A 25,868-nucleotide genomic window follows, 5' to 3' on the forward strand; every position below is an offset into this window, starting at 1 on the left:
AGAGCAAATTCGAAGTATAAAGGAAATTCCTGACACAGTGGCACTAAAAATTTTACGGTTTCATCATTATCATTGTCATGATATTGTAACAGATATTGTTACAGATACTTTAACTGGTGGTAGGACCTCTTGTGAGTCCGCGCGGGTACGTACCACCACCCTGCCTATTTCTGCCGTGAAGCAGTAATACCTTTCGGTTCAAGCCTTAAAAGGAACGCCTCAGAGCGAGGTAACACCGCGTGAGTCATGTTTTTTCGTGCGTGCAGCCGGCTCCATCGAATTATAAGACGTTGTCACGTCAAAAAAAAACAATAAAACCCAAAAGACAAATTTGTCCGATATCTTTTTTTATTTTTTATTGCTTTTGTAGGCAGACGAGCATACGGCCCACCTGATGGTAAGTGGTCACCGTCGCTCATGGACGTCAGCAATGCCAGGGGCAGAGCCAAGCCGCTGCCTTGATCCTCTCAAATGACCAACTAATGGATAAGAATCATCTGATTTACTGATCGCAAAAAAAGTAATTATAATTTATAATCATTGCTACATTCCGGATTAACCCGTCCCGTTATTTATCAGGGAAAATCAATAATTATTATGTATTATCTGAAAGATAAATCCAATGAGTCAAGTTTGACGTGTGTTCAGTTTCGCTGTTACTTAATTAAGAGTGAAAATAATATATATTTAGTGATTGATATATTCAAATTCTTCATTAAATATTCGACGACATTTGTAAGTATGTAAAGATTTTTGTGGTGATTTTGTGTGAAAGATTAAATCAAAACAAGACTGTAAAATTTTGTCCGTTTAAATTCTGTGTGCGATATCACTTATACCAAATATTTTTTCACTTCTCGATATATTTTTTTTCATTGCTTAGAAGGGCGGACGAACACTCAGCCAACCTGATGTTAAGTGGTTACTGGAGCCCATACACATCTACAACGTAAATGCGCCACCCACGTTGAGATATAAGTTCTGAGGTCTCAGTATAGTTACAACGGCCGCCCCGCCCTTCAAACCGAAACGCTATACTGCTTCACGGCAGAAATAGGCGGGGCGGTGGTACCTACCCGCGCGGACTCACAAGAGGTCCTACCACCAGTAATTAGTAATAGGTATTTTCTCAGCTAAGGAATGTTGTTTCAGAAAAAAAAAAATGAACGAAAGGAAATCCATCGCAATTCACACATGTTATTAATTCTTTTATCTCGAATGTTATCAATATAATAAAATATATAATGATAAAATAAATTATTTATCACATGGAACACAGTCGCCTGTTGAAGTTTCTTGTACCAGGAGACGATAACAAGTAGGTTGTCTTTATAAAGTTATATTTATTTCTTCCTTTATTTATTCCATTTTTGAATTAATATTTCGATAGCCGCCATAATTTGTTTAGCGCTGGGTTTTTTTTTTGGCAACGGGGTACAGGACGGACTAGCTTTGCGTTTTTTTTTTTAAATTAACTCAATTCAAAAAGGATAGTGCTAATTACTGTTTTTTTTTTAATAAGTCGCTACGTTGAGCCGTTTTAATGATATTAAAGTTGTAGTCATTTAATAACCTATATTAGGTTGAATTTATTACAACACTTTTATTAGCTTGTGTTTGTTAATTAATTCTCACTAACTTTGAGACAATTCAGCTAGACGACACAATAACTTTGTAACTTCGCTCTAATATCCGGACCAGTATTGACAGGATTAAACAAAAACATGATATTAATAGTTTCTAAACTACATAACTATGTACGTAATAGATTATTTTGTTTTTTAATTTATTGAACGTCTTGTTCATCGTAACAATCGTGTGATATAATACGCCATTAATGTTCGATATTTTCGTTATCAGATTAGAGTAGTAGATAAGTTCTGAAAATCGGAACAAATCCTCGATGCCAGTTCCAACAAAAAATTATGTCGAAACTTATTTCATTGTAATGGATATACCTAATTTAAAAAAAAAAAGTGTGGCACTCGGGAACTGCCGCGGTAAAGCTATTGCATAGCATTTTTTATCAACTTATGCAATTATAATTAGACAATGATAATTTAATATTAAAACAATAATAGCTATATTAAACATTAATAAAAGCAAAACATTAACTGTCCCCTTCACACTCGTAAGCTAGACCGCGCGAGAGAGAGATGGGCAGACTTTTCATGATGCGCATGCAGTGTGACCTCACGCCATGCGCTTATTTACAAACACTACACAAGCGCAACGTGTGAATGTGTTGAACGCGAGCTACATGGTAGGCGTAGTGGGGGTGTCAGGTTATTTTCGTTACGAAATTTCTTGATTCAGTCGCCGCGCTCAAAGCCCGCGATAAAATCTATGCAATAGCTTAAAAACTTCATTAGTAAATAATGTGTTTTAATTATTGATTTTTAATTATTTTTTATTGAATAGGCACGACATGGATGATGATAAGCTATCCTCGCCGACATTAAAAGTACAACATGACTATCATGATCCCGATAACGTACATGCGATAGTACCAGGGACGCAGGAACTTAGAGAGGTAGATGGCGCCGCGACCAGTTCGACAAGCACGCAACTAGAGGCCGTAAGTAATGAGACCGCGTCGAAAGACCGCTTCACTCTGTCCCCGGTCATTACGGTCACTAAGAAGGAGGCAATGTTCTCGAAAGGCGATCTGAAGTTGCAAAAGGTTACTGTAACAGAAGACATTTCAGTTAAATACCAGCATTTGTTCAAGAAGGACACGGCGCCCGGCAAAACTGTGATCACGAGTGTACAGAAATTTGAATATAAATATTAAATTATAACAAAAGTTGTATGGTGTTATTTTATTCCCGTGCCGCGAATCACGCGCCTCCTTGCAATTATGTAGTCCTAGTACATTGAACGAATAATTGAACTTTTGGATTTTGTCAATTTCAAATAACAGAAGATCTTTTTTTATTGCAATTAATTTATAAATAAAAAAACACTAATTACCGAAATTGCAATTAATTTATTTATGAGAATTTAATTGTTAATAAAATTATTGTTTTGGTTTTTCTTTTCACATTAGTCAAAATGAAATGTTTATTCAAAAAACGAATACTAAATAAATACATAGTACATATTATATGTACCTTACGGCACTAAAATAACTGTATGCATTGACAAAGTTATTGTGACAGACAGTTTTTGAAGTTAACTTGACACCTTACATTAACATACGCCGAAGGCACTAAATCGAAATATTGTTTTAGGAAATTCAAAATGGCGGCTACACAGTTACGAGGACGTCTTACCAGGAGATCAGTGAAACGGTCGAAGGAATTAAGACCACAAAAACGACAGTCACGTTATCCGCCGAAACGAATCAAGGTAATCTCTTACGGTTTCGGTGCTCCTAGTATTTTTAAGTCATAACTAGTCTTTGACTGACGCTAATCGGCCTGCAGAGTCACCTAAATACTACCGAATCCCTAATAGAACGTGGATGCCACCTTCAGGTCGGAGAATGGCGGTCCTTCCACAGCTCACAAGAAAATTTGATTCCAGGAAAAGAGACCACGGAAGATACGCGTCCAAAAACCAGAATACCTAAATTAAAATTCAGACAAGCAGCAGAGAGACTCGCTGCTGAAAGGAGAAGGAATAGGCAACAGCAGGAGAAGCCGAAATTGGAGGTGGGTAACATCAATATGAACTTTGTCATCGCTATACCTCCCCCAAGTATTGCGGCCGCAATGCAATCACGCGTTCCATCGACCTCATGCCTCAATGCTGATCTAAAGCTCACAAGACAAGTCTTTGGGGCGCAATATTTTATTGTCAAGCAAAAGGACTCACTCTAATCAACCAAAATGGATTATAAACAAATCCTTTCCACAGTCAACTAAGAATTTATCTTGTGGGTGCGTGGCAGAATCAAGAACACATTTATGGGGCTTTCTGACTCCAAATCAGAAGACTACGTGTTCAGTCACGTCACCATTTTGAGGAGACTACCACAAAGAGAAGACCTTCCATTTAGCCAGTGAAATTGCTCAGTAGACCGACGTTCCAAATCGTTCGAAACTTGTATTTAAGCAAACTTATCTTGAAAATATCCTTAGCGAGATTGAATCATCACTCAAATGTCTTATGTTCTCTCATGGCTACCGTCACATTACTCCAGCAACAGTCCCGAAGAACAATTAGCGCACGCAGCGAATGTACCGTTGCTATATTTTTTCAGAGTCTCATACCAGTAGCGAAATCCTCGACCGTGAAGCGAAGCCGATTCGGCGGAACACCGGCATTGACTGCGAAGCCGGTTGTTGTGAAACGCGAAACGAGGAAGCTGACAGACTCAGAGCCGGACGATGAATTCGAAAAGATATACGAAGAGATAGCGAATAGTGCAAGCGAAATTGACACTAACATACTAGACGTTAGAATCGAAGATCCCGAGAATCTAGAAAGCAAATTTGAGGAGATCGTTCATGATTACGACGAAAACAGAATCCAACCAATCAGGATCCCAAAGTTTTCGAGACGCCTCACGCATCGTACAAGCGAAAATCTACCTAAAATCAACAATGAAAAGATTAAAATACGCAATCCTAAATTGAAAGAATTAGCAACGCGTGTCCAGGACGACAATGAAAATCTCGGGAACACTAAATATGTAAGGACCCTTAGTGTTGATGCAATACGTGATCTAAAGCAAACCACATACTCAATAGAACTTGGCTCTGATAGTAAACGAAGTATATCGATTAGTGAAGCTATCGAAAAAACTCCTAATAACGAAAACTCTATTAAATACACTAAAACAACAACTAATTTAAAAATAGAAGACCTTAAAATGAGACAATCAGACGAATTTACCTCTGCCACTGCTGATACAGCAAATATTAACAATAACGTAACAGCCGAAGACGATAGAATGTTACAGGCTAATGCTGTCATAGAAGCCAAAATTCCTCAAGATATTTCCCAAGCATCAAAGTACATTGAAGATGCAGTTGTGAAACAAAACAGTCATGAACACAGTGCAGATAAAATACCGAATTTCAACGAGACTGACACTAATCAAGATGTACCAGACGCACCAAGCCACATGATTATCAGTAATGACAGAAAATCTGAAGACGCTATCCAAAATTCCAATGGAACTAAACCTGCACATCTACACGAGACTGGATTACGAAAAGATACAAAAACTTTAGAAGCAACCACACGTAAATTTAATATAAACACAGAAAATCATTTTACCGAACTAAACAACAATGGAAGAAGTGTAGAAGATTTGAATCACTACAATCGAATTGACGATGATAATAAACATCTTAATCAAAAACCAATGAACATTGAAGACAATAACAACACACACGAACAAACAGACGTAGAAAGTCTAGCTATAATGACAAAACAAATTTCAGGAAACGCTAAAGATGACACAATAAATCCAGCCGCTAAATACAAAATAGACAAAAAAGATACAAAAGATAAATCTGAAATCTCTAACAGAGAACTAGACGGAAAAGGTGAATTCGAAGTGGTAAAAGGAAATGCTAAAGATGACACAATAAATCCAGCCGCTAAATACGAAATAGACAAAAAAGATACAAAAGATAAATCCGACATCTCTAACAGAGAATTAGACGTAAAAGGTGAATTCGAAGTGGTTAAAGGAAATGCTAAAGATGACACAATAAATCCAGCTAAATACCAAATAGACAAAAAAGATATAAAAGATAAATCCGACATCTCTAACAGAGAATTAGACGTAAAAGGTGAATTAGAAGTGATAAAAGGAAAAGTGGGTAGGTTGGCCAAGCTTGACTCTGAGGGTGGCACCGAAAGAAAGATTTTAGAACAAAACTGCGAAGTCCCTAAGAAGAAAAGTATATTATCCAAGATAGCTTTATTTGAGGTAAACAAATTAATTTTAATACCGAATCAACCCTATTTAGAAGCTACGAAAACCCATAGACTGGAAAGCGTGATTGCTGGCTTTGAGACTTGAGGTCTATGAGGTCGAAATAACAATAAAGTTAGGTTATATATTAATTGCCTTGTTGGATGCACTCATGGGTCTTGTTTTAATATTCCACCACAATGTATATCCACTATCAAAGTCTTTAGTGCATGAAAGACAGAATAAGTGATATACAAAATTATATCTCTTGTTTCTTTCTAAAATTAAATATCAATGTTAGATTTTTATTTTTGCTAATTTTATTACTATTGTTAATTTTCTATGCGAAGCGAACAACGCTGGTCTGATTATATTAGTACAAACATTAATTGAAACTGCAGAAAATAATTGTAATTAAAACCTAAACAAATGTAAACAAATCGCTATTATTTCATTACAAGAAATAAATAAATAACCTTAATAATTCCGATATTTTTCAACAGCGTCAAGATGTCAATGACCTGAGTCCAAAGAGAAAAAATCGTCCACCTAAAATTGAAATTTACAATAAGAATTCAGTAGAAAAAGTGCACGTACACACTCCGAAAATAGTGGACGAAGTCCTGAAACCAGTGCAAGAAAAAATAAACGTTAACGTCTCAGAAATAAAGGGCAATGTTGTGTCCACAAATAAAACGTTATATCATGCTTCCCTTGAAACTATAGAGAAAATTGAAACAAAACGCGCTGACGTTGACTATATAAAAGTAACGGAGACAAAAGTCGAAAGAGCCACTAGTCCTATTTGGAAAATGGACTTTAATACCATATTGAATAACAGCGATACTCCCATGTTAGTTGATGCGCCGGTAATTTTACCGTCACCAAACGTAATTGGAAAATCATTCGACGGCGTCAATAGAGATGAAATTTCAAAAACCACTGTGACCGAACAGAATAACATTTCGAAAGAAATATTAACACCTGTTCACAGGAATTTCGACCAAAACTCAACTGCAGAGGTTCGATATTCAAATGAAACTATTGATTGGAGAACAAAAAGTATGAGTAAATTTTCTAGGAACACTTCACACGAAAATAGTCTTAATTCACCGAAACTTAACACCGATACTCCCGTACCCAATGATATTGCAATAAGATTCACTGGAAGCAAGTTTGAATTCTCAACGAATCGAATAAGTGAATCGTTCGATAATAGACTTAGAATCCAACAATATAATGTTGAAAATAGAATAATTAAGGAACCCAAATCGCCTAGAATCTTCGACAGACCGAGCACAGAAGAAATGATAAACAGATTCGACGTTAAAAAGACTACAAATGAAAACAAGCCTTATGTCTCAAACAATAAGGACATTAAAATTAGAACAGATATTCGAACGCCAATTTTTGAAAAAGAATTATGGACGAACAAATCATTTGAATATAAACCCAGTCACGTTAGAAATAAAGACGAAAATTACATCAAATTCGAAAATGACGCCGAAAGGAATTACCACAATTTGAATAATAATTTGAACATCACTAAAAACAACGATGAAAGCGTTTTTAGTTCAGACAAAAATGAGCCTAATCTTTGTAGCGTAAGGCATAGAATCGTCGACGTGGAGAAACGCTCGAAGTCGCTCGCCGATTCTCAAACTGTCGGTAAAGCGAATAATAGTTTTTTAAGCCGAATGAAATCAGTTGATAGATTTGAAAACGTCAAACGGGATGGCGGCGTCAAAGATTTGGCGGGAAAACTTTCAGTGTCGGAGAGGATCGCCTTGTTCGAAGTGAGTTCTAGCGCACTCGACCGCGGTCCATCTGATCGTAAGCGGTGCAACGTCTAAAAATGCGACACGAATTTCGAGATGAGATTTTTGTATGTGTCCCTGTGTGGCTGTCTCTGACCACTTAAAATCAGATGGGCCGCGAGCTCGTTCGTTCATAACGGGAAAAACCATAATTGTACCTCCAAGCATTGATTCTGTTTTGATTTATGAGTGAATCGGTGGTGGCTAATGGTGAAAAAGGTGACATTATAATAATATTAGTTGTGATAAAAAAAATGCATAGATGGATGGACGAGCTCACAGCCCACCGGGCGTTAAGTGGTTTCCGGAGCCAATAGACATCTACAACGTAAATGCCGCCACCCACCTTGAGATATGAGTTCTAAGGTATCAGTATAGTTACAACGGCTGCCCCACCCTTCAAACCGAAACACATTACTGTTCTACGACAGAAATAGGCGAGATGGTGGTATCTACCCGTGGGGACTCACAAGAGAACTCACAATAGTTTAAAAAACTAACAAAATAAAATCATTTTTTCTTACACTATTTTTATTTCAAATTTATTAAAATTTATTTTCCATTTTTAGTTGGATTTTCTAAAAAGCGCATTTTGTTAGTTTTTTTTAAACATTTTTTATTTTATTTTATTGAATTTCAATTTTTTCATTTCTTTTTTTTCAATTCCTTTTTTTAATATTCAATTGTCATCGGTCCTTAATAAGCATACCAAATTTCGAGTTAATCTGACGTTTTGAAGGGGGTCAAAATCATGTTCAAAGATTCCGTTCCATACTAAAATACATACGTCTGAAGCTAATAATAATAAAAGCGTATTAAAAAACACTCATTTCAAAACGCTAGAATATAATATCCTTAAATTTCCTGATCGAAACAAGTAAATGATTTCTTTATTCAATAGAAATAACGTCGCATTTCATATTGCAACAAACAAAAAAACCTTTCAATCGCTATTTCAACTGATCGACACATTATTACAATGGCGGTAGGAATAAAAAATTTTTTTTTAGATAAAGTTCGGTTTACATGTCGCAGATTTATTTATGTACACAAAAAGGTTTAAATGTTGTGTTTATCGATGGTAGAAAGCGCAAGTGTCGTAACTTCCATTGTGGGCTAAATAATTTTTCATTATATTGTATTTTAAAAAAAAATCGCTTCGTATGGGTCTAGTTTTCCTACGATTAAATTTCTCATCTTTTTTGAAGTGATAGCTTCTTAAGGATAGGTAAGCCGATTCGTTACGTGACGCGTTACGGCGCCGGTCTGTCTTGCTTCTCTTTCTCTCACGCATGCGGCAGCGGTACCGAGAACGTATGTAACTCCTAACTATTTATATATATTTTTGAATTATATTACAATTTTCCTTACATTGTCATATTATTAGACATAAAATTTCAGTTTTCTTCAAAATCTTTTCAAGTTAAACAATTTTAATACTAAATAGTTAACTTAGATCAGTCTATGCTATCACTTCTGACATCTACAACATAAATGCGCCACCTACCTTGACACATAAGTTCTAAGGTCTCAGGTATCACTAAATGCGTGTTTGGTTGTAGACAGAGATAGTGCGCTACGAAACCTAAATTAGCCGAGTATCTCTTTCTAAAATTCGATGTGCAGTATCGTAGATCATATTCGAGTCTTATTTTATGATTGAAGGCTTACTGGTGGCCCGGAGGCCTTTCCAGTTTCAGCAACATAGGTGGGCGAGCAAAGGCTCAGCCAGGAGGGGTGGGATTTGCTAACAACTGCCCGAGCGCCTCCGAAGGAGACCTAACAACTCAAGAGCAGCTGCTTCGCGAATGCATCTACTACCGGAATAGCGACCCACTGATAAGATCCGGCGAGAAACTCAGCGAGGGTTGCAGGGTTGCAGAGTACAGTTACCGGGGTCCCTAAGCCTGCTCCTAGTGTTAGATTTGAAGGTGTCTAATGCAAAGGTTATTGGATCTGATGGATCCTTAAGGACGTGTATGGTCGAGTCCCATACTTATTGAACGCTTTACAAGAGCTCTGGGATTTTTGGTCTAATTTTTCCAGTTCGATGTTCTATAGTGTGATTTTTCGCAAAATAGGGCGAAGTCGGTTTGTAGAACATTCTGAAGAGAATTATGAGGTTGAACTATAGAGACCATATCAGCGTAACCTTATCTAGTAGGTGAGCTCACGGGGCTCAAACCTGACGACGTTGCTAACACGAACCTTAGCAAGAGCCGTGCTTCGCGGAATCTACCACCGGATCGGAAACGCGACCCACTGAGAAGATCCGGCGAGAAACTCAGTGGGCTGTGTGTGAGGGTTCATTTACTCGCCGATCTCTTCATCGCAAACGACGGGTTCAACGAGAGCGATGACCGGTTGAGTTTATTAGCTGTGTTACGCACTGGAGTTCGGGATAAATAAAATTTCACCAAAGTACAGCTTAAAACTGTATTCAACACTTAGAACACTTAAACACTGAACTAACACTTTAAAGTTCTTAATTCGCTTGTTCCGCTTCGCTTCTGGTGATCCATTCGCTGTTTCGCTTCAGGTAGTTCCGATTACTGACTAACTGCGAGCCATCACTACAACGCTTTTATAGCCGATACCTCATCCCTAGAAATATCCAGAATAATCCACACATCTCTAGTAGTAGTTCTCGCTATCTGACAGTAGATGGCGTTGTACTTCTCGATCGTTCTAGGTCCTTCGATATTCGTTCGACTATTCGGCGATAGATGGCGTTACTCTTACCGGCGTAACAATAGCTTCTCATCCTTTTTTTTTGCTTAGATGGGTGGACGAGCTCACAGCCCACCTGGTGTTATGTGGTTACTGGAGCCCATAGACATCCACAACGTAAATGTGCCACCCACCTTGAGATACAAGTTCTAAGATCTCAAGTATAGTTACAACGGCTGCCTCACCCTTCACACCGAAACGCATTACTGCTTCACGGCAAAAATAGGCAGACACATAAGCTTCCTCCAAGGTTAGCCATAATGCCTGGTCCGGCGCTGCTAGCATTCACCTGATTCCCGCAACTGTCAACCAGTAGTGACAACCTTGTAAGATACTTGTCTGTTGTATCGTACTAAACCAAAAGCACTTGTGTAAGCCTAGCTTCATTAACATTTTTTTTTTAAATGAAGTTTCTCGAATGAAAACTGCCGAAGTAGTTCGTTCCTTTACTCGCCGAGCCGTCGTCGAGAGAAGACGCCTAGTTTTAGAAAATCGAAGATTTTGGATATTTTTCTAATTTTTGTTTTGGAAATCTTTAGTAAGAACAAACAAAATGAAGATAATCTGGTTCATATTGTGCTTCTTTGTGTTCGTAAGTAGAATTATCATTTAATTTCTATGTAGGTATGTACTTAAATTAATTATAATAATATCTACCCGCCAATTTTTTTCTAATTCGAGCTTTTAGAAACATTTTAATTCGATACGAATCTTTCAATCTGTTTTTTTTTACTCCTTATATGGTTGGACGAGCTCACAGCCCACCTGATGTTAAGTGGTTACTGGAGCTCATAGACATCTACAACGTAAATGCCGCCACCCACCTTGAGATATGACTTCTAAGGTCTCAGTATATTTACAACGGCTGCCCCACGGTTTGAAGGGGGTGGATCGCCTCGCCTTCTTGAGCCTCTTGTTAAGTGGCTAAAGAAGACCATGGACATCAGCAACGTTAATGCCCTCCTCGAGACGAGTTCTGAATCTCAATTCTTAGTACGACGGTTGCCGCGTTCTCTTAACTCTAAACAATATTATAGCTTCGTAGCAAAAACACGCAGACCGGTGGTGCCTACCCGAGCAAGCTCAAAAGATACCCTACCACCAATTTAATTCGTTCTAAGAAATTCGAAATTCGAGAAATTTTCTCTGATTTCAATTTTTTTTTACGTGTACCCTCATTTAACCAAAATGGTGGTAAAGTGAAAAGCAATTCGCGAATGTCGCTCGCGATACCGTGTCAACGATAAAGCAATTGTTGAGCAAAATTAAAATTATAGTCGTCTGGGCCTAAAGGATAAGGCGTCCGGTGCATTCGTATGTAGCGATGCACCGGTGTTCGAATCCCGCAGGCGGGTACCAATTTTTCCCACGAAATACGTACTTCACAAATGTTCACGATTGACTTTCGCGGTGAAGGAATAAATAACATCACGTCAAAAAAATCAATCTCGCAAAATTATAATTTGCGTAATTACTGGTGGTAGGACGTCTTGTGAGTCCGCACGGGTAGGTACCACCACCCTGCCTATTTCTGCCGTGAAGCAGTAATGCGTTTCGGTTTGAAGGACGGGGCAGCCGTTGTAACCATACTGTATATCTCAAGGTGGGTGGCGCATTTACGTTGTAGATGTCTATGGGTCCCAGTAACCACTTAACACCAGGTGGGCTGTGAGCTCGTCCATCCATCTAAGCAATAAATATTTTTATACAAATTTGAGTTAACTCTTACGCGATCGAGAACATTAACAAAACTCTGACTTAAGCACTCGGATTCGTCGATCAATCCAGTAATTTTATACTATAACTAGCGACTCGCCCTCGCTTCACTTCGGAAACATTAAATTTTATTATTGATTGATAGGCTAGTCCCGCCATGTTGCGCGCGGTACGACAATAACTGCGGGTGACGCCGCGGGGCGAAGCTAGTCTAAAAAAAGTAACCTTAGTTACTCATTATATTTATCATCAGCTACCTATCAGTGAAAGTCTCGTCAAAATCGGTCCAGCCGTTCCAGAGATAAGCCGGAACAAACAGACAGACAGACAAAAATTGTAAAAAATGTTATTTTGGTGTGTGTACCGTATTCATATGCATGTAGTAAAAAGAGGCTATTTGAATATTACAAACAGACACTCCAATTTTATTTATATGTATAGATTTACTATAAATCGAGAAATCTGAAGGTCTGACTTTGCGAGAGAATCAGTGGTACTTCACATAAAACCCCACCACGTTAAAAAAAGTTGCTTAACCAAATCTATAATCTTCTATTAGATAATTTCGAAATCTCTTTATATGCAATCTGCTCTGGTCGATCGATAATAATCTTATCAATTTAAAAAAAAAAAACAATATCATTGCCCTAGAAATGTGAATATTTCAAAACATCCAGATAAAATAGATATTATTATGGCGTTATTTTTTTCGTGTTCATCATTTAGTATCCAGTATTCCGCGGACTCAGGTAGGATATCGGTAAGTATTTTTTATTTATAACTTAGATGGGTGGACGAGCTCACGACCCACTTGGTGTTAAGTGGTTACCGGAGCCCATAGACATATACAACGTAACTGCCGCTACCTACATTGAGATATGAGTTCTTAGGTCTGTTTTTACAATGACTGTCCCGCCCTTCAAACCGAAACGCATTACTGCTTCACGACAGAAATAGGCAGGGTGGTGATACCTACCCGCGCGGACTCACAAGAGATCCTACCACCAGTAAAAAAGTTGTATATTTAGCTAATTTCCAGTCATCAACAATATTTCTTTCTAATTTTAAACTTCGGCTCTCCTGTAAGCACTTTTGTTTATTACTTGTAGAGGTGGATGTACATTATGTGCGTATTTGTGGCTTTTTTCTTCTTCTGTAAACTTTTATAGATTTCTTTTTTTCTCTGTATATTTACTACTTATATGCGATTTTGACGGTGGAAACTTATTTGGTTTTCTGTTTTAGCTATTTTTTATACGATATATGTTTATTTTGTTAGTTTCCCAAATAAAGAAATAAAGTTACAAAAATGTCGCTGCAATGTTAGCTTTTCATCCCTGGATTTAATTTAAATGACAATAAAACGATGTACTTAATATATTAATCTATACTAGGTAATATATAAATCTACAGTGGTTGTTACGGATGTTCCGTTATAACTACTGAACCGTGAATCCGATTGACTTGAAACTTGGTATCCATGTAGAAAATACATGTACTTAATGGATAGGCTAATATTTATATGAGCGTTGGACTCCCTACACCAGTTGCGGGGGCGTTAATGATGAGAATCTTGGTGGGGGTGAGAAATAATAATGTTAATTTTAAATGCCCCCAGCGAAGCGGACGGGTACAGCCAGTTGTTTATATTTTAATATGTTTTTATTAACTTCAAACGTGTGTTAGTATTTAACGGAATCTTTGAACATGATATTGACCCCCTTCGAAACGTCGGATTAACTCGAAATTTGGTATACTTATTAAGGACCGATGACAATATTTTAAGCAGTTTGATCCGTTATACTTACTAGGATAATCAGGATTAGCGATTTTTTGTTTTCCTGAGACCCGGAGTGTCTGTCTGCGTCAAGACCTTGAAGGGAAACTACCGGGCGCGCCGATCACCTATTTCTGGGATAAGTTACCGACTGATTTAGATGAAACTTTTGAAAAATTGAATGAAAAAGAATTGAACAAATTGAAACTCAACAAAAAATGAAAATTAAATGATAACTAGTTTAAAAAAACTAAAAAAATACGCAGTAAAAAAAGCGTGGGGAGCTTTTCAGGATATTATCAAAATAACCCTTCTACTCTATCTATTCATAAAATATAACTACTGATACCATGTACCCCACGATTTTTTTACAATAAAATAATTTTTTCTTACACTATTTTTTATTCAAATTTATTAAAATTTATTTTCTATTTTTTAGTTGGGTTTTCTATAAAAGCGTATTTTTTAGTTTTTTAAACTGTTATTTATTTTTTGTTTTGCCGTTTTTTGTTAGGTATTAGGTATTTCTTTAAAAAACTCATAAACCATCATAGGTTTTTATAGAAAATCATATATTTTCGGTCATATATTCATGGATGGAGTGTGTGAAATGACGATATGAGAGAGAGAGAAGAGTGAGCGTTGAGATAACGGCTGATAGAAAAGAATGGAATAGAAGAAATCGCTGTCCCGACCCCACCTAGTGGGATAAGGTGGAGACAAAGAAGATAATATATTTTCGTGGGAGAAATAACTTACTTGTTCACTCGCATCCAGAGGAAGATAACTTCGGTCAAGATGGAGGAGTCTCCCGGAAGCGGGCGTCGGCGTTTGGACAACGGCAAACAAAAACGAGACACGGGAGACCTCACAGACGAACAATATAAGACCAGGGTCGCAGAACTGAACGAAGCTAAGCTGAAAGGGAGCGTGAAGGAAGTGGCTACTTTGAAACTACGCGACGGGACATTCATGCCGGTCATAGCCTTGGGCACGGCTTTGGTAAGTCCTCTTGTTTTTTATGCATTCCTGGTACAATTGAACAATAAAGAAACAATAAAAAACGGAATAAAATAAACAGATACATAATAGATAGATTAATGAGCTCTAGAAGTGGTTACCGGGGCCCATGGACATCAGCAACGTGAGACTCGTCTCGAGATTTAAGTGCAAGTCTGAATTGTATAGTAAAACGTCAGTCGATTTGGAAAACCGAAACGCCTTGTATTGCTTCATGGCAGATATGGGCGGGGTATTTCTCTAGAGTGATCTTACCACCAGTAAATTCATCGATCATCGCTCTTGTCGAACCCGTCGCATGCGACGAAGGGCTCTGCGAGTAAATTAACCCACAGATACAGCCCACTGAGTTTCTCGCCGGATCTTCTCAGTGGGTCGCGTTTCCGATCCGGTGGTAGATTCTGCGAAGCACTGCTCTTGCTAGGGCCGGTGTTAGTAACACTCTCTCAGGTTGAGCTCACCTACACGTCAAGAAGCTGAAATAGCCTTTCAAGGCTACCACCATAAGTAAGAGAGAAAAAAATGAGGTGGTTAATCTTGTGTGTAGGTGCGTTAGTGTGTATCGTCAGGAGAAAGAGGTTCAATATCACTAGCCTAAGTCACTCACCAGAGAATAGGCAGCAGGGTTCTCGGATAAACCATACTGGTGGTAGGAATTCAATGATTGAAGGTGGGAAATTCAGCATAATATGTCGGACCCCATAACTCGAGACGGTTGTTAGCTACGCTGACCTTCACACCGGATAGACCGTCAGATATTGCACCCATCAAGACAATCTTTAAAGGACAAACCCGAAATCCATACAAACTTGGGCCTGGCGTTACAGTGCTAGAATTTGGGCATAAGTTACAATACCTAAGAAGGTTTCATGAGCCCAATTTTCAGGTCTCCCAGCAATGGCCAAATTGGTAAAATCAGACAATGTTTACATTTTAGGTTATGTTTATTGTTCGAGATATTTTAATAAAAACGATATTTTTGAGGCTATTTCCTACTAAAGATAAGTAATTTTTTACGAAACCTGTTGCAGCAACAGGGTGCTTTAAAATAAAAATGGAACCTGTTACGAGAAATCGCGTGTTAGGTTGTTTACGAAAACGAACGAAAGCCAAAAATTAAAGACAACGTAATGCGAAACGCGCTGCGCACGAAATGATTTTTTTAAGGAATTTTATGACCTGGTAACTAAGACCTTTAGGTCAGTCTTATTTTAATTTTAATGAAAACTTTTTTATATGAAAAACTATATTTATATGATAACTTTTTTATATAAAATATAAATCAGTACGTGCTCCCATATTATCTCATCACATTTCATTTCATTTTATTTCATGCCTTTTTAATTTTAATTTTTTATTGCTTAGATACCCTTCGACGAGCTCACAGCCCACCTGATGTTAAGTGGTTACTGGAGCTCATAGACATCTACGACGTAAATGCGCCACCCACCTTGAGATATAAGTTCTAAGGTCTCAGTATAGTTACAACGGCTGCCCCGCCCTTCAAACTGAAACGCATTACTGCTTTACGGCAAAAATAGGCGGGTGGGAGGCGCGGACTCACAAGAGATCCTACCACCAGTAAAATTATTAATATAACTACACCATAGAAAAACTCAAAGTACCAAATCGACCTTTTCATGTTATATTTAAGATTGCCAGTTGAAAATATTTTGAATTGCCGCAGTTGCCGACATGATTTCGTGTCATAACTAAATGGCACAGATATTTATTTCTTTTAATGATTTTTGTTAGTAGATTTTGGTGCTTTACGTTACGTTATTCAATGAGATTAAGTTTATAGTCTGGCCAGCGAATCATGGCACAACTAAATAGCGGCAATCCAAAATAACTTCAGTTGGCAACATTAAAGATAACATAACACGATTTGATACATTTGTGTTTTTCTATGGCATAGTCACATTAATATAAAAATGCAAAACTACCCTTTCATGCTATATTTGATGTTGTCAGTTGTAGATATTTTCAATTGCCGCCATTGTAAGTAGTTGTGTCACGATTCGATGGCCATACTCTATTTACATTGATTAAAATACCTATAAAAACAGTCATTTATCCTAAAGCAAAAGAGTATTAATTATTTTTTACACTCGATTTCCACTAAATCGATCCTATTTTATGGATGCTCTAATTCTAATCCGCGCGTTTGTGGAGCTAGTTACGTATATTGAAATAAGTATTGTAGATGTTTACAAAGATTGTTTAAAATAAAAAATTGAATTCAACTTATTTTCTACACTTGGCCATTGTCAATGAAGCTAAGATTTCAATAGGTTAATCAAGCAAAATAGACGAATTTTTTGGTACATATCCCATTCGTGTAACGCTTAGGCCCAAAATGGGGTTTCTCCTTTATACGTGAAGCAAAAACTTTGTACCCCTTTTTACGAAAATTGCACGGACGGAGGAGTATGAAATTTCTCACACTTATAGAGAACATAGAGAAGGAGTGCAATATGCTAATAGTTTTTTTTTAAATTATACATAAATAAATGCATTAAATCAATAAATAAAAAACATTACACACACGCATATTTAATCTTTTATTTATTGTTAAAAACGGTGGTCTAATTGAGAATAGATTAATACTGTTTGTCTTTATTATTATAATATTTATCTGTAAAACCTTTGTCTTCGACAATAGAACCTTATAATGTTCAAAGTATGTAATGTAATAACTTCAATTAATTATATTCGAATTTCGATCACCTAGACCTAGATCACCTAGACACGGTCGCCTAGACCACTAAATAAATAAGTGCATTTTGATTTGCAAAATTTTAGCTTCCCCCACGGTTAACAACGGAAATAGTCGAGACAGCTATTGATATGGGCTACAGAGCTATAGATGCCGCATATATTTACGGCAACGAAAAGCTCATAGGAAAAGCGATCAAGAACAAGATTGACGACGGCACCGTGCGGCGGTAAGTCATCTATGAAGTATCTTTGAAGTCGTCGTGGCCTAAAGGATAAGACGTCCGGTGCTTTCGTATGTAGCGATGCACCGGTGTTCGAATCCCGCAGGCGGGTACCAATTGTTCCAATTAAATACGTACTCAACAAATGTTCACGATTGATTTGCACGGTGAAAGAATAACATTGTGTAATAAAAATCAAACCCTCATAATTATAATTTGCATAATTAGTTTTAGTAGGGCCTCTTGTGAGTTCGCGCGGGTAGATACCACCACTCTGCCTATTTCTGCCGTGAAGCAGTAATGCGTTTCGGTTTGAAGGGCGGAGCAGCCGTTGTAACTATACTGAGACCTAAGAACACATATCTCAAGGTGGGTGGCGGCATTTGCGTTGTAGATGTCTATGGGATTCGGTATCCACTTAACATCAGTGTGCGATGATGATGCGAACGAAGCGATATCTCGTAGTTTTCTAATTAGTTCTCGTGATTCAAGTCTTCTAGATCATTCTTAATAATAGACGCGTAGAGAGACTGACTCGGTGATGTAGTGGCTAACGGCTCTGACTGTTCCGCCAAATTTTCTCAAATTGTCTCAAATTTGACCTCATTGTCTCATAGCACTCAGGACTCTCATAGTGACATTCAAAATAAACGCAACAAATTGTCAATTTAATTGATCCATAAATCAAACCTCTTCGCATATATGTGCGCCTGGTACTTCACTCATAACAAATACTGGTTTAAATCTCATCGGATGATTAGTGTAGCCTAGTTTCATTAGTGCTTTCGAAGCCAGACCACGTTACGGTCCACCTGATCGTAAGTGATCACTTTAACTCGTATGTAGCCACATTACCAGGGATGCAGCCAAGATATATCTAGTAGAGTTGTTAGGATTCTCTGTAATGATCTTGAGTAGAAAAACGCTTTGGAAACTCCAAGACCGGGTGACAAGTGGAACAAAATCTCCAATTGTGTTTTTATCAAATCAAGACCTTGAGTCGTGGGTTCGATTCCCACAAAATTTGTTTACTCTTCGTCTGTGTCTTCAAGGTCTACATACATATATACATATTTAAACGTATACAAGTATATTTCATGGTACAGCGGATCCTAGTTTGGAACCATTCGAGAAAAAAAAACAGAAGCTTAGTCTAAGTCATTGATGTCCACGGACAACTGAGGATTCACCACCTCGGAGTAGGTACCCATTGTAATGTATTTTGGCGGATTTGTTCAAACAAAATTGTTCTAAATTATACTTACCATACCTCTACGTATCTCATGTTATCCTGGTACTTTTACTCTAATTAATTCTTTTTTATTGCCCTTGTAGGCAGACTAGCGTACGGCCCACCTGATGGTGAGTGGTTACCGTCGCCCATGGACTTCAGCAATGCCAGGGGCAGAGCCAAGCCGCTGCCTATCAGATGAACATATTAGTATCATACTATAATAAGGTAAAAATATCTTGACCAGAGACGAGCTCTTCATTATGGGTAAATTGTGGAGTACATTCCATCGCACCGATCTGGTGGAGACTGCCTGCAGGATTTCACTGGCAGACCTGGGCTTGGAGTTTTTCGACCTCTTCCTCATCCACAATCCGATGTCATTGAAGGTAAATATGGTGGCAGACTTTTTGGCGTAAACGGAGTCGCGTGAATGTTTCTTGTTAAGTCTCTTCAGGGTCATACGTTAATGCTGGCTTATTGACAGTTTTGTATCTGAATGAGCACCAGTGGGGGAGATGGACCAGACCTGGCTTCTCCTCAGAAAACTCCACTAAATAACCACCATTTTACTGAGACTTCATTTCATCTCAATTAATTACCTGTGAGTCCGCGTGGGTAGGTACCACCACCCCGCCTATTTCTGCCGTGAAGCAGTAATGCGTTTCGGTTTGATGGGTGAGCCGCCGTTGTACTGTTAAAAAAGTGAGACTTTAGCACTCGTGTCTCAAGGTAAGTGGCGGCATTTACGTTTTTGATGTCTATGGGCTCCGGTAACCACTTAATACTAGGTGGTCCATGAGTTCGTCCATCTATCTGAGCAACGTGCTCGCTGGCTCTAGTTGTTTTGTTATAGCTGAAACAGTCGGCTTAACCCATAGACACAGCCCACTGAGTTTCTCGCCGGATCTTCTCAGTGGGTCGCGTTTCCGATCCGGTGGTAGATTCTGCGAAGCACTGCTCTTGCTAGGGCCAGTATTAGCAATACTCCGGTTTGAGCCCCGTGAGCTCACCTACATGTTAGGGCGAAGCTGAAATAGCCTCTCAAGGCTATCAGCATAGGTAGGATTATTTAATGACAGATGGCGTTATTCACACCGACATAACTATATTTACGCATCTTAAGTTTGTACAAAATACTTTACAGTTGCCGTGGTTAAATTCTATAAACAATATACCTAATGAAAATTAATAACAGCGAGATTAAAAATAAATTCGTAAACTGTTTTTTAATTAAATCATTACCTTAATTGAAGTCGTCGTGGCCTAAAAAGATAAGACGTCCGGTGCATTCGTATGTAGCGATGCACCGGTTTTCGAATCCCGCAGGCGGGTACCAGTTTTTCTAATGAAATACATACTTAACAAATGTTCACAATTGACTTCCACGGTGAAGGAATAACATCGTGTAATAAAAATCAAACCCGAAAAATTATAATTTGCATAATTACTTTTGCTAGGACGTCTTGAGTCCGCACGGGTAGGTACCACCACCCTGTCTATTTCTGCCGTGAAGTAGTAATGCGGTTCGGTTTGAACGGTGGGGCAACCGTTGTAACTATACTGAGGCCTTAGAACTTATATCTCAAGGTGGGTGGCGCATTTACGTCGTAGATGGCTATGGGCTCCAGTAACCACTTAACACCAGGTGGGCTGTGAGCTCGTCCACCCATCTAAGCAATAAAAGAAACCTACAAATTCATGTCCGTGCACAGGAAGGCAACAGTTCTATACCGAAGATATCATCAGTGATCCAATACTCGGAGTTCGACTACATGGATGCCTGGTTCGGCATGGAAGACCTCGTAGCGAAAGGCTTGGCCAAGAGCATCGGGGTCAGCAACTTCAATTCGACCCAGATCCAGAAGATTTTGGACAAAGGCAAAGTCAAGCCTGCCGTCAATCAGGTACGTGGCTGGGATGGAGGCTACTCCATCTGGGACTAACTAAGCCTCTAATTCTCTGATTAATTAATTGCCCAAAGAAATAATTGTTTTTCCGCTCCGGATGGAAAGTGGCAACTTTCGTCACGCTACGCTAAACAAAGTTGCCGCTTTCCGCCTTTGTCGGGCAAAAAAATAGGATACAGCCCTTGGAAAGTAAAAAAGTAAACCTCAGATCACATGTAATTGTTGGCCAACAATTACATGTGATCAGAGGCTTTCCTTATCTTCCTTCCCAAGGGGTGTAATCAGGGACGTCTTAAACTAGGATGGGGCCCTTGGGCACACAAGAATTTGAGGCCCTTTTGGAAAGTAAAAAAAGCGAATTATAATAACATTTTTTTACTGAGTATGACCATTTATTATAGGTAATCAAATACAGTATGATATAATATGTCATTAATGATATTAGAATGCTGCTGGTTTTTTGGTTACGATTTCGATAACGGTTTCTTTCCGGATTTCTGTTGAGAAAAATCTTCTATTATAGGCATAGTATATGCCTTGTAAATACCTTCTGATTACTGATTTGTGATTAAAGCGTAATGTGCCCGACAACAATGTTTTGAGCATAAACGTGTGAGATAAATTGTCGGTCTTTCGGGGCCCCCTGAGAATAGGGGCCCTGAGCACGGGCCCCGTGTACCCTTATGGTAAATACGGTGTAAATTGGGTGTAATATACTATTAAATTGTTGCATAGTACCTAGATACCTTGAAAATAATCATAACTGTCAGATTAAACTATTGGTTTATAAAAATGAATTTGTAATTAAAAAACTGTTATTTTTTATTATTAATTTTTTTGTAGGATATAAATAAATAAATAAAACTAACCTTTGAATAGAAATTGAATTAGTTGTTTACAAAATCGAATTTGATATTTACAAATTTGAATTTGATGCTTACAAAATTGCATTTAATTTTACGAAATTGAATTTGATTATTAAAATATTAAAAGTGATAACTGAATTTGAAATTACAAACTTACTATATTATAAATATACTGAACTTAGGTCGAGTGTCACCCGTACCTGACTCAGCAGCGCCTCCACAAGTTCTGCGAGGAAAAGGAGATTATTCTGAGCTGCTTCAGCGTACTAGGGTCGAAGGGGACTCCGACAGAATACAAGAGCAACACCTTCTCCGTCATCGATGATCCCCTGGTACAAGTGATGGCTTCCGGCCTCGGGATCACGCCCGCCCAGCTGCTCATCAAGTTAGTTTCGATAGAACTCCTTACTGCTCATGCGCTCCTGGTAGACGAAACACAGATTACCAATGTTTGTCCATAGTTTGGCAGGGGCCATGGGCTCCAATTATTGCTGGCTAGCGAACTAGTGAGTTGAGGTCGATGTCTCAAAGGTGTTGAAACAAACTGCCAGACCTCAAAATATTAATATTAATAGTTTTAAAGGGTAGGGCAGCCGTTACCTTAGAACTTATAATAGCTCAAGGTGAGTGGCGCATTTACGCTGTAGATATCTATGGGCTCCAGTAACCATTTAACACCAGGTGGGCTGTGAGCTCGTCCACCCATCTAAGCAATAAAAAAACATAAAATATAAAAATAACAATGACGTGTATGTATTGTTTTGCGACTTTGTCTGTTTATTTTTTTTAAATGTTATTTCACCTACTCTTGTGCGAACTAACCCATAGACACAGCCCACAGTTTCTCGCCGGATCTTCTCAGTGGGTCGCGTTTCCGATCCGGTGGTAAATTCTGCGAAGCACTGCTCTTATTAAGGCCAGGGTTAGCAACTCCTCCCAGGTTGAGCCAGTGAGCACCTACTAATTTTAGCGCGGTTTGAATAAGCTCCTTAGACTAACAATAACTAACAACTATAATAAAATTTACCATTATAGATACCAGATCCAATGCGGTCATAACGCCATTGTGAAAGCCTCCACCGGAGCCCACCTGTGGGACAACCTTCAGGCGCTAAATGTAGACTTAACCACGGAACATATAAACGCATTGAACGCCCTAAACAAAAATAAGCGAACCTTCACATTCGTTGGGTGAGTTAAATATGACTGTACTATACAAACTGTGCTGATTCAAATGATTTGAAAATTGAATGAAACGACGCTCGAAATTGGATCTTAGAAAGAGACAAACGATACGTATGCGACGCGAGTGAACGAGACAGAATATTTGACAGTTTCGCTTCTAAATCTATTATTATACTATTATTTTTCATAATTATTTGTCATAGATACAGCCTATCGTTTATGCGTTCCTGGTACTTAAGTAAATTTGTAGGAGTCCATAGGAAGCTTGAGACATATCAAAGTGTCTCAAGTAGATCGGCATCTACGGCTGTCTGTGAATGCATCAATGTATCGCCTATTTCTAACCCTGATCGAAGGAGTTGGAAATAGGCAAAAAGTTAAATAGACAAATAGGCAAAGGTGTCTTATTTTGTTACCCAGCTGCTCGACATAAAATAATGAACAGCTTGCAGCGATTCTTGGCTAATGCTAAAAGCTACTGGAGCTACCGTTAATTCCTTAGATTGGGTTTGACTGCTTACTGACTACACAGATATAGAAAAGGTTAGGTTCAAGGACATGTCTATTTTCCCGTTTTTATATATAAAATCTGGAGGCTGTAAAAATATTCAGTAATATCTTTGGCCCTTTCGCTAGGCGGGAAGGACGAATGCAAAGGTTCATCCCGAAAAATCAAAGATACGCCAAATGCCACAATAGCTGAATATTTTTCTTACTAAGCTTCCAACCACCCCCGTAGACCCAATCCATTCTGAGTTTCTCGCCGGATCTTCTCAGCGAGTCGCGATTTCGATTCCGTGGTAGATTTTTTTTTATTTTTTTTATTGCTTAGATGGGTGGACGAGCTCACAGCCCACCTGGTGTTAAGTGGTTACTGGAGCCCATAGACATCTACAATGTAAATGCGCCACCCACCTTGAGATATAAGTTCTAAAGTCTCAGTATAGTTACAGCGGCTACCCCACCCTTCAAACCGAAACGCATTACTGCTTCACGGCAGAAATAGGCGGGGTGGTGGTACCTACCCGTGCGGACTCACAAGAGGTCCTACCACCAGTGAAAAAAGCGAAGCACTGCTCTTGCTGAGAAAGTTGTTAGCAAACTCTCTCAGGCTGAACCTCATGAGCTCTTCCACCGGTCACAGTGTGAAGCCAGGGTAGCCCCTCGAGGCTACTCAAACGGTAGAATTAAAGAGTACCATCCTGTTTATGAGACAAATTGGAAAGTGTCCGCCTGTGTCAAGGATCACCGAAATAGCAGTAATGTAAGAAGTGGAAACTATATGAATATTGCAGTTTTAAACAGAGCTAAGTGTGCAGGGTTGAAGTGAAGTCTAGTATTTTATGGCGCTGTGTTTAAAATCTCTCCTCTTGCTAATATGGCCACCTTGATAAGCTCCATTTCGACGGACACTTAAATATACCTTAACTAGCGACCCGCCCTCACTTCGCTTCGGAAACTGTAATTTATTATTGATTTCTCCACTATTTAATGGATGTTATTATACATACAAACCTTCCTCTTCAATCACTCTATCTATTAAAAAAACCGCAACAAAATGCGTTGCATAGTTTTAAAGATTTAGGTATACATAGGGACAGATAGATATAGGGACAGAGAAAGCGACTTTGTTTTATACTATGTAGTGATAATATACCTTATCTCTACCCTCCATAGATAGAATGAAACATAACACGCAATCTCTACTACTATAACTAACTTTAACTTTATTGTTACAGAATGGGCGAAACTCACAAAAACTACCCGTTTTTAGCGCCATTTTAAATTTACAAAACATTCATGTTTCTTTCATTTTTTTCATTTTTATTTTGACATAATTTTATAGTTTTAAGTATTATTTTGACATTATAATATTATTATTTTTTGCGTTTCAACGAACGATGTCGTTGTAATATTACTTGTAAGTCTTCAAATTAGTTCAAACGTCCAGACCCATTTTTCAAAATGGCGTATTTTGACTTTTTATTAACACTTGTAAATACGCACTGGTATTATTTTATTAATATATTATTACATTTTTTTTACTGAATGCCTCGCAAAATATGGCTGGACGGATTAAAAATTAAGTAACTCTAGAATAAGTGAGTAGGGAAAACGTCACAAGTATAGTTTTAAACGAACCATAAGTTTCATTATATCTGTTTTGTATACATGATATTCAAAATTTCCTAATTATTAAATATCATCAAGACTTGGAGCGTATCGGTCTTCGTTGTCACAATAATTATAATTGACGGGACATTAATAACAACGTTACCGTACAGAGCATTATCAGAGTATATTTTTTATTTTACGATATTTTTAAGACAGCGTCATCTCCTATTAACAAACATAACTAATTGAACATATGGTCGTGTAAAGAATATTTTGAAACATTAAAAAAAACTTTGGAGCGTATCGGTCTTCGTCGTCACTGACATCAAATAATAATAGTCGGGATAATAATAACATTGGTTTCTAACGTAATTCTCACTCAATACAGAGCATTGTCAAACAATATTTTAGTATTAAAATAATTTTAATACAGCGCCATCTCTTGTTAACGGACGTAATTAATGGCACATGTGACGCGGTAGAATATTTTGAAAGTTTTTTTTTTGTATTCATTCCATTAAGTGATTATTATAGCTGGCGGCCTAATATTGACATGGTAATAAAATAATTAATGATGTAATAATGTCAATTTATGAATACAATTTTTTTTAAAATTATAATGACTTTTATTGAACTTCCATTGCTTTTTTTTTTTATTGTTCACAGAACACACATTTTCTAAAT

General features: G+C 38.0%; 1 protein-coding gene across 1 annotated transcript; it reads left to right on the forward strand.

The window, feature by feature from the left end:
• The first annotated feature begins 1,195 nt into the window (after positions 1 to 1,195).
• On the forward strand, positions 1,196 to 25,801 carry LOC149500071 (uncharacterized). The gene is made up of 13 exons (XM_089737909.1): positions 1,196 to 1,318; positions 2,422 to 2,578; positions 3,234 to 3,351; positions 3,529 to 3,656; positions 4,208 to 5,890; positions 6,379 to 7,671; positions 14,693 to 14,917; positions 17,741 to 17,883; positions 19,356 to 19,497; positions 20,824 to 21,015; positions 22,067 to 22,269; positions 22,920 to 23,075; positions 24,809 to 25,801. Exons 1-13 carry the CDS (start codon positions 1,269 to 1,271, stop codon positions 24,852 to 24,854), a joined length of 4,536 nt encoding a protein of 1,511 aa, XP_089594035.1. The 5' UTR covers positions 1,196 to 1,268; the 3' UTR covers positions 24,855 to 25,801.
• The last annotated feature ends 67 nt before the right edge of the window (positions 25,802 to 25,868 follow it).

Source organism: Bombyx mandarina, chromosome 24 (assembly GCF_030267445.1).
Source record: "Bombyx mandarina strain Sakado chromosome 24, ASM3026744v2".
NCBI classification, from domain to species: Eukaryota; Metazoa; Arthropoda; class Insecta; order Lepidoptera; family Bombycidae; genus Bombyx; species Bombyx mandarina.